At 51.8% G+C, this 10,244-nt stretch overlaps 1 protein-coding gene across 2 annotated transcripts in view; it reads right to left on the minus strand.

Annotated features, from left to right (window-relative positions):
* Window positions 1-9,058, minus strand: part of CFAP58 (cilia and flagella associated protein 58) — a 96,588-nt gene extending 87,530 nt beyond the window's left edge. For both annotated transcript variants that reach the window (XM_089780223.1, XM_089780222.1), the window contains exons 1-2: window positions 9,013-9,058; window positions 3,320-3,601 (exon numbers count right to left, since the gene is read on the minus strand). In XM_089780223.1, the coding sequence (XP_089636349.1) occupies window positions 3,320-3,601; window positions 9,013-9,021 (291 nt within the window). In that variant the 5' untranslated portion in view covers window positions 9,022-9,058. The remainder of the gene's footprint in view (window positions 1-3,319; window positions 3,602-9,012) is intronic.
* Window positions 9,059-10,244: the final 1,186 nt, after the last annotated feature.

The raw sequence follows: 10,244 nt of genomic DNA on the forward strand, positions 1-10,244 counted from the left end.
GCACCCATTACCTCTATGATCTAGTCAGTCACTAACATTTAGGTCTTTATTCATGTTGCTTTTACAGGAACAGCCTCAGTAGAATTCTCCTTTCTCTAACACATTCTGGCATGTCTACATTGTGACAGAAGACCTCTGGCATGGCCACAGCTGGCCAAGTAGCTAACTCAGGCTTGTACGGTCTAGGCTGCAAGGCTATAAAACTATAGTGTAAACATTCAGGCTCAAACTAAAACCCTGGCTCTGAGACCCTGCGAGGTTGTGAAGGTCTCAAAGCCTAGTTCCAGTTCAAGCCCAAGTGTCTACATTGCAATTTTTAGCCTTACAGCCTGAGCCCTGGCACACGATGCTGCAGGTATTTCATTGCAATGTAGACTGCAATAAAATGGCTATTTTGTTTTGTTTTAATGTAGTAAAGGAAATATGCTTCAAAGTTGTATTGGGATTTGAATCTACTTGCTAGTTTGCATTAAGCACATCTGACGGTCTTTCCAAAGCAATTAGTGACATTACAGCGAAGTACAGTGAAATTAGGATTAGTCATAGGATTCCATTTCTGACGGTAAAACTGCATGCAATTTTGAGGGCCCTCTGAAAAAAATCAATAGCAACTGAAGAGTTTCTCTGAGAAATAGCAAATTAAGTGTTTTTCAGACATGACAAGAACATTTTTGTTATAATGTTATAGTGATACCAGAATATTTCATCCAAACATTAAGCCTCCTATCAAAGCTGAGAAATACCTGTGCTTTCTGCCCCCACATCAACACAGGCCTGTGTGTTCTAAGAATATCTCTTATGAGCTGTTTATTCTGCACTCTTTCTAACTGTAACATATTGCCCAACACCTTTCCTACACTGGTTTCAAAGCAGCTACGTTGGTGGGTGCTGTTACTCTGTACATCCCTTTATGGCAGAGGCAGGGAACCTTTTTTGGGTCAGAGCCACTGACCCACAGAAAAATCAGTTGGGGGCCGCCCATAAGCGAGAAGCAAAAACAAAACACAAATCTCACTGACATGGCCCTCGAGTGAGGAGGAGAAAGACACTCCCCACATTCCCCTCCCACAACAGAGCTGAGAGGGGCCCAGCCTAGTAGTTTTTGTGTGCTCCAGCCCTGCTGGGGGGCAGTGGGTAGCTGAAGCACCAGCACAGGCTCCTTCCTCAATGCCGGGGAGTCTGAGCAGTGGGAGTCAGAGCCAGGCTAGACAGGGGCTGCATCTGGCTCCCGGGCCTGAGGTTCTCCACCCCTGCTCTATGGCTGGGGGGAGTCTCTGCTGCTGTATCCCACTCCCCAGCTTCCATTTGTTAGTCTACAGTTTCACAGCCTGCCTCCACTCTGGCTGAGAGAGGGACAAGACAGAAGCAGCGTGAAATTGACATGATTTGTGTCAATTTCACACTGACTCTCTCTAGTCCAGCAGCCTGGGCCTTGACTGGTGCCAAACCAGAGAATTTGGAGAACCACGGCAGGTCAATGTTAGAGTGGGTGGAACTCTTTATTTTTGTTTCACCAAGGCAAATAAATGGAAAAGCGCTCACAGTGCTGCTTAATAATGCATGACTATTGATACAACCTATAACAGCCCACACCTAGCCAAGTCTTATCAGCTCTCTTCATAACAAAGCGTTAGTGTTGTCATACAATTTTACTGTATTGGCACAAGGAAACGAGTAGCTGAAGCATAAAAAACATGCTTGCATTTAGCAGCATTACCAGCACTTCCCCTGCTCACTGGTCTCTTAGAAGATATTTTGGGGTAATTTAGAGCTAAATAACAGCACAGAAAACAGACTGGTGGCTATACACAAGTGTTAAGGTACCTCAGAAAACTTGGCCACACCCACAATAAATGGACAATTGACTAACTAAAATCATGCTGGATCCTGGATATCGCTGAACCAGAGAATGCCGGACTAGAGAGGTTCAAGGATCTGATTAACAACAGGAAAAAACTCCAAGGTTCCAAGTTTTCATTCTACAGCAACTTGGGAAAGCTCTGAGTAGGAGCAGAGGCACAAGAACTGTCTGTCTAAAGTCTTGGGATGACAGCGCTCCCAAGAATTTATGCTCTGATCACATATAGAAGGCTGTCTTCTCAAACATGAGGACAAGATGCTTAATTTTTTAAATGAAAACTTACAAAAGTTGATGTCACTTCCCTGGAAAACTCCTACTTGCAACAGGCAGACAGATTTTTTATTTCCTGCCAACATTTAAAATGTATACAGGCAGTCCCCGGGTTACATACAAGATAGGGACTGTAGGTTTGTTCTTAAGTTGAATCTGTATGTAAGTCGGAACTGGCGTCCAGATTCAGCCGCTGCTGAAACTGATCAGTTTCAACAGCGGCTGAATCTGGATGCCAGTTCTGACTTACATACAGATTCAACTTAAGAACCCCAGGCATCCCCAAGTCAGCTGCTGCTGAAACTGATCAGCGGCTGATTCCAGGAAGCCGGGGGCAGAGCAATTCTGCCTCGGGCTTACTGATCAGCGGCTGAATCAGGACGCCTGGGGCAGAGCAGCTGGGGTGCTGCCGGGTTGGTCCAGTAGCGCCGAGGAGCGGCGCTGCGGGACCAACCCAGCAGCGCCCCAGCTGCTCTACCCCAGGCGTCGTGGGCAGAAAAGCCTGGTCTGCTGAGGAGGAGGGGGCACTAGCTGCGCTCCCCCCTCCCCCCCCCAGCAGACCAGGGAGACACGGAGCAAAGCCGCGGAGGACGCCCGCAGCGGGATGAGCCCAGACGCACCGCGGCTATCCCGCTGCGGGCGTCCTCCGAGGCTTTGCTCTCAGACCAGGGAGACGGGGAACAGCTTTTCTCGCCCCGGAGAATGCGGGCGGCGGGACCGCAGCTCATCTGGGTGTCCCGCCGCTCCCGTCCTCTGGGGCGAGAAAAGCCCCGTTCGTAACTGCGGATCCGACATAAGTCAGATCCGCGTAACTCAGGGACTGCCTGTATAACATTTCAGAAACATCAACTAATTAATTTCAGAATGCTCCTGTGGCATAATTATTATCCTTGTTTTACAGATAAATCAGCTTACACACAGAATTAGTAACTCCTTTGACGCCAACAGAGATAGCGTGATTTGTGTAAATAAGCACAGAATTAGAATGACATGGCTTGCCCAATGCAACTCAGCAAGTCAGTAGCAGAGCAAAGGTTAGACTGAAGGTTTTAGCTCCCAACTCTACATTCAGTCCTCTAACTCATACTACTTCTCTATATCAGAATAATCTCTTCAGGACATTGAACTGATGAAAAATTTCCCTCAGCTTATTACTACAATTTATACTTAATTGTATTTAAATTTTACCCTCTTCAGTGACGCTATCGTTGACTGATCATCTTGAGAGAGCTTCAGGGCTGCAGCCACTTTCGCCGAATTCACCACAATCTCTGCATTCAGCTCCCTGCATTTTGACATTAGACGCCTCTCATTTTCGTAGGATTTCTTCATAACTGTGTGGAGCTTCTCATATTCTATCCGGAATTTCTCCAGACTTCTATCTCCCTTAAGTTCATCGATGATGTCTTGGAAATCTTTTTCCAGTGCTTCAAAGGCATTTTCTTCTATGCACAGTTTTTCATACTTTTCCTGTATTAAATGAGGTGGATAATCAATTAGCAAGGAGAGTTCAAAAATCTCAGTTTTGCCAGCAGATGACCACAAAAGATAACAGCAATATATTCATTAGGGATGTAAAATCCTGTTTAATCAGTTAAACACTCCTTCCTAGTGGGCTGGAGCACCCGCCTGCTGTGGGCATGAGCTGAGCGCTCCCACCCAGAGAACGTTGCTCCAGCCCCGGCCGGTTAACCACAAACTGTAAGCATCACCCGGTAAGGGTGATGCTTACCGGTTAACCAGTTAACCATTCATATTAATGACAGCTCATTGGTAACTAACCATGATATAAACGTTCTGTGTAGCAGCTCCCTCCCATACAAAATTTACATTTCATTCTATTTTTTTAAATAGCTATCCATTAATTTCACTGAAATAACTTAACCTTCAGACAGTTGAAGCTCCTGAAATTGAGCATGACGACGCTAAAGCTAAGTCTAAAAAAAGCCACTATAGCTACAACCTTTAAAGAATGCATCAGATACTTATTTAACTGAGCACTTTAACCCCATTTTTTCTGCATCCCCCACATCCTTCAGTCAGATACATATTTTCTGCAAAGATATTTCCAGCACGTCATTGTCTCTCAGCCAAGTTTGGCTCTGCTACTGACAGTATCATCCCATCACCAGGAAGCTCTACCATTGGCCCTGTCACACAGGGAGTTTTGATTAATCTCAGCTGTGCAGACAGATTTTGCCAACCTTGGCTCTGCAGACCCCACTCACCAGTTATTGATAGCATTTTCCTATTTTCACAGTAGTGAGAGTTCCATGCTAATCAAAGAAAACGACCCCATTAAACCATTCCGCCTCCAAAAAGAAATCTCCATATATGTAGGTTACCAACTCAGCATACTCAGGGTCACACCCTACTCTCCTGGTCCCACAAGTAGTCCCACTGATTTACATGGAGAAACTTGGTGAATAAGAATAGCAGGATTTATTCTTCCTAATTACTTGGGATTACAGGGGATTGTGTTTCTCAGGATATTTGGACAAATTAAAATTGGGGACAGCAACACCAGATCCTCCCCACCCATCTACCCACCAAAATGTAGGTAAATTCTGATCTAGATTTCAACACTGTGATGCAGCCTTTCCTCTATGCCAAGCTGACTTAGAACAATAAGTCCAAAGCCTCCCTATCTCTGTAGACGTTCTCACTGGGATTTGATTCCAGATTCAAACCAGAGGTCTGTCTTTATCTGAAACTCTGTAGGAAATCATGGGATGAAACTGCGCAAAGAAAATGTAAGCTGAATATCAGAAATAGGGGGGAAAAACAGTTCCCAAGAGCGTGGAATAATGTCTGACAGGAAGCAGTGGAATCTCTGCTGCTTAGCACATTTAAAACTCAGTCAAGTGGGGACAGTCCAAAATATAATGTATGAGCCAAAGGGTAATGGACAAAATGGATGCTTTTTCTCTCTAATGTCTAAGACTTGAATTCTGATCTCACTTACACTATAATGACTTCATTAAAATAGTTGTTAATCCAGTGTGAAATTGGTGTGAGAAGAGAATCGCACCAAGTCAGCTTGTGAGTAATTGATCCTTTTCTAGTACATGTAAAACATTCATCTCATATTTTAAGACTAAATGTATTTTTATTCCATCTACCGTATTTGGATATGCCATTTCATCAAAGACTAATTAAATTGAAAGGTGCTCAGCAATATTCATTTGACACTTAAAATATTATTCTTTGAGCTTAGTAATAGCATCCTAATTATATGAGTTTAGGTTCATCTTTTTGTGTGTTGGTAAGAAAAATATTTTTGGTAAAACTTTTTTGGTGACATGACATTAAAACCAGCAACACACATAGGTAGTCATGCTCAGTTCCAAGAGCTCCAACTGTCTGAAGGTCAAGCTATTTCAGTGGAATTAATGGATATCTATTTAAAAAATAGAATGGAACGTGAATTTCATATAGGAGGGAGGCCGCTGCTATACTAAATGCACCCCTGATGTAAGTCCACTGTTGTATGTGATGCAGCAAAAAAGAATTGGTTCCACACATTGGATTAGATTATTTTTTAAATGGCCAACAATTTGCGGTGCCTGTTTTCTGGGTGCTTGGCTGGACCTGGTTTTCAGAAATGACTGGCACCGTGCCTCCAATTAAAGTTGATCAAAGTAGTGGGAGCTCTGAAAATTAGGACCAACATGTCTCAAGATGGAAACCAAACCTGAGGTATCCAAAAGTATTGGCTACTTAAAAGTCTTTCTATATATGTCTTCCATCATATCAGAAATAGCTTCGGGTGCACCACCAAGCAGATTTTTGCCCACCATCTAGTCAGCCATCTCGAATCATTGTAAACTCTGCAACGTTTGCTGATAGAAATGTGCATGTGAAAACAAAATGATGTGGATGGGATAAACAGTACTAGCGTCAGTCTGGTCAGCCCCAGTGACATCTCTGCCCAGAACTTCAGCAATCCACATTGGCACAGTTTCAAACAAAGGACAGAAGACAAGAAAAGGCCAGGTCACAATGAACTGCAAAGTGGATTCATCCTCAGCTACAGCTGGGTGGAAGCTGTGCAGAAGGCTTCAGCCCAGGGCACTGCTCTCTTAGGGTATGTCTACACTATAAAGTTAATTCGAACTAACAGACGTTAGTTCGAATTAACTTTGATAGGCGCTACACTAGCGCTCCGCTAGTTCGAATTTAATTTAATTCGAACTAGTGGACCACTTAATACGAACTAGGTAAACCTCATTTTACGAGGACTGACACCTAGTTCGAATTAGCTAGTTCGAATTAAGGGCTGTGTGGCCACTTAATTCGAACTAGTGGGAGGCTAGCCCTCCCCAGCTTTCCCTGGTGGCCACTCTGGGCACCACCAGGGAAACTCGTCTGCCCCCCTCCCGGCCCCGGAGCCCTTAAAGGGGCACAGGCTGGCTTTGGTGCCCATGCCAGGTGCAAGCCTGCCAGCACCCAGCCAGCAGACCCTGCACCTGGCACAGCTCAAGCCAGCCACCCGCTGCCACCCAGCCCTCCGCCTCTTCCCGGGACCAGGCTGGCAGCTCCCGGGAGCCTGCTCAGGTCCGCAAGAGGCGGGCGCCCGCCTGGTCTAGTGCGGAGATCGTGGACCTCATCCACGACCTCCGCACTAGGCACAGGAAAGCAGGTTTGCATGAAAATCAAGATGGTCCACTGAGACCCCCGACCCTGAGCCCTGAGCTTAGAATGTCCGTACTGGGTCAGACCAAAGGTCCATCTAGCCCAGTAGCCCGTCTGCCGACAGTGGCCAACACTAGGGACCCTGGAGAGGATGGACCAAAACAATGACCAAGCCATTTGTCTCGTGCCATCCATCTCCAGCCTTTCACAAACAGAGGCCAGGGACACCATTTCTACCCCCTGGCTAATACCTCTCCATGGACCCAACCTCCATGACTTTATCTAACTTCTCTTTAAACTCTGTTCTAGTTCTAGCCTTCACAGCCTCCTGCAGCAAGGACTTCCACAGGTTGACTATTTGCTTTGTGAAGAAGAACTTTCTGTTATTAGTTTGAAGCCTGCTACCCATTCCTTTCATTTGGTGTCCTCTAGTCCTTCTATTATGGGAACTAATGAAGAACTTTTCTTTATGCACTCTCTCCACACCACTCATGCTTTTATAGACCTCTATCATATCCCCCCTCAGTCTCCTCTTTTCTAAGCTGAGAAGTTCCAGTCTCTTTAGCCTCTCTTCATATGGCACCTGTTCCAAACCCCTGATCATTTTAGTTGCCCTCCCCTTTCCCTCCCTCTCTCTTCCCCTCTCCCACCTCCTTTTCCCAGTTTCCCCGAGTTTTGTTCAATAAAGAGAGTTTCTATTTTTGAACACACGTGTCCTTTATTTTGTACATCAGGAAGGGGGGCTAGGGAGGGGTAAGTGGAAGGAGGTGAGGGAGGAATGGGGTACGAGCCCCCGATGGGGAGGACTGGGGTGGCTCTGTGGGCTTCTCGGGGTGGAAGCTCTCCTGAAGCCCCTTGATTGACCCCCCCCTCCGGATGGCAGCCTGTGGCAAGTGCAGCCGGGCTGATAGCTGAGTGCTGTGATGTGCCCAGTGTGGGCACTCAGGGCACTCCAAGACAGGACTGCTTTGCAAGCGGGGAACCCCTGAGAACTGTCTGTCCGGGGTGGGGGTCGGGTCCCTTTAAGCACAGCCCTCGGCTAGCCTGAGACAGCATCTCCACGCTCTAAGTCCTCCTCTGATGCCCTGCCGGCACTGCTTCCGGCCATCCTTAACCTCGGTTCAGGGTCCACTCAATGTGGACATGCTAGTTCGAATTAGCAAAACGCTAATTAGAACTAGTTTTTAAGTCTAGATGCACTAGTTTGAATTAGATTAGTTCTAATTAACTAATTAGATTAGATTAGTTCGAATTAACTAATTCAAACTAAGTTAGTTCGAACTAGCGCTGTAGTGTAGACGTACCCCCAGAGAGTAGGAGCCACAAGCCCGGGGTTGGGATGGGCTGAGATGCTAAGGAAGGAAAGAGCAGAGGAGAGGGGGAAAGGGGAGAAGAGGGAGGAGAGGAGGTGATAGGGGAAAAAGGGGGAGAGGGCGGGAAGGGGGATGAGGAGAAAGGGGGGAGAGAAGGGATGGGAGGAGAGGCCACTGTGGATGTATGGGAAGGGGAGAGCAGGGGGCTGGGAAAAGAGACAGGAGAGCTGGGAAGGGGGTTCAGGGAGGGGCATGGGAAGGAGACAGGAAAGCTGGGAAGGGAAGGGAGGGGCAGGCATGGGCACAGGGACAAGGGCAGGGATGGGGAGGAGAAGCTGGGGGGCAGAGGGGGCTGGAGGAGGCGAGGGGAGGGAGGGAGGGAGGGGGCAGAGAGGTGAGGGGGCGGGGGAAGAGAAGGGGTGAGGGGAGGAGGTAAGAGTGGGGGCAGGGGAAGGAGGTGGGGGAGGGGAGGGGCACGGGGGGCGGGGGAGGGGTACGGGGGGGGGAGGGGCTCTCGGGGGAGGGGACACGGGGGCAGGGGGAGGGGTACGGTGGGGGGGAGGGGCTCTGGGGGAGGGGACACGGGGGCAGGGGGAGGGGTACGGTGGGGGGGAGGGGCTCTCGGGGGAGGGGACACGGGGGCAGGGGGAGGGGTACGGTGGGTGGGGTGGGGGAGGGGACACGGGGGCAGGGGGAGGGGTACGGTGGGTGGGGTGGGGGAGGGGACACGGGGCCAGGGGGAGGGGTACGGTGGGTGGGGTGGGGGAGGGGACACGGGGGCAGGGGGAGGGGTACGGTGGGTGGGGTGGGGGAGGGGACACGGGGCCAGGGGGAGGGGTACGGTGGGTGGGGTGGGGGAGGGGACACGGGGGCAGGGGGAGGGGTACGGTGGGTGGGGTGGGGGAGGGGCGCGGTGCGGCCGGGGGGTCTCACCTCGCTCATGGTGCCGCGGGCGGGCCGGGCCGGGGAGGCTGTGGGCTCTGGGGGAGGCTCTGGGCTGGGCTGGGCCGGGCCGGGCTCTGGGCTGTGTACGGAGCCGCCTCCCGCCTCCTAGCAACCGGCCCGCGCGCTCCGCGGGGGGGCCCTGGGGCAGCGCAGCGGAGACGAGGCAGGGCGGGGGTGCGGTGGGGCAGGGGGGGTGGGGCGGGGGGGTCACTAGGGCAGAGGTGTGGGGGATGGGGCAGAGGGGGTGGGGCAGGGGGTCACTAGGGCAGAGGTGTGGGGGATGGGGCAGGGGGGGTGGGGCAGGGGGTCACTAGGGCAGGGGTGTGGGGGATGGGGCAGGAGGGGTGGGGCAGGGGGTCACTAGGGCAGAGGTGTGGGGGATGGGGCAGGGGGGGTGGGGCAGGGGGTCACTAGGGCAGGGGTGTGGGGGATGGGGCAGGAGGGGTGGGGCAGGGGGTCACTAGGGCAGAGGTGTGGGGGATGGGGCAGGGGGGGTGGGGCAGGGGGTCACTAGGGCAGAGGTGTGGGGGATGGGGCAGGGGGGGTGGGGCAGGGGGTCACTAGGGCAGAGGTGTGGGGGATGGGGCAGGGGGGGTGGGGCAGGGGGTCACTAGGGCAGAGGTGTGGGGGATGGGGCAGGGGGGGTGGGGCAGGGGGTCACTAGGGCAGGGGTGTGGGGGATGGGGCAGGAGGGGTGGGGCAGGGGGTCACTAGGGCAGAGGTGTGGGGGATGGGGCAGGGGGGGGGTGGGGCAGGGGGTCACTAGGGCAGAGGTGTGGGGGATGGGGCAGGGGGGGTGGGGCAGGGGGTCACTAGGGCAGAGGTGTGGGGGATGGGGCAGGGGGGGTGGGGCAGGGGGTCACTAGGGCAGAGGTGTGGGGGATGGGGCAGAGGGGGTGGGGCGGGGGGGTCACTAGGGCAGGGGTGTGGGGGATGGGGCAGGGGGGGTGGGGCGGGGGGGTCACTAGGGCAGAGGTGTGGGGGATGGGGCAGGAGGGGTGGGGCAGGGGGTCACTAGGGCAGAGGTGTGGGGGATGGGGCAGGGGGGGTGGGGCAGGGGGTCACTAGGGCAGAGGTGTGGGGGATGGGGCAGGGGGGGTGGGGCGGGGGGGTCACTAGGTCAGGGGTGTGGGGGATGGGGCAGGAGGGGTGGGGCAGGGGGTCACTAGGGCAGAGGTGTGGGGGATGGGGCAGGAGGGGTGGGGCAGGGGGTCACTAGG

Source organism: Pelodiscus sinensis, chromosome 8, assembly GCF_052426305.1.
Source record: "Pelodiscus sinensis isolate ZL-2025 chromosome 8, ASM5242630v1, whole genome shotgun sequence".
In the NCBI taxonomy this organism is placed as follows: Eukaryota; Metazoa; Chordata; order Testudines; family Trionychidae; genus Pelodiscus; species Pelodiscus sinensis.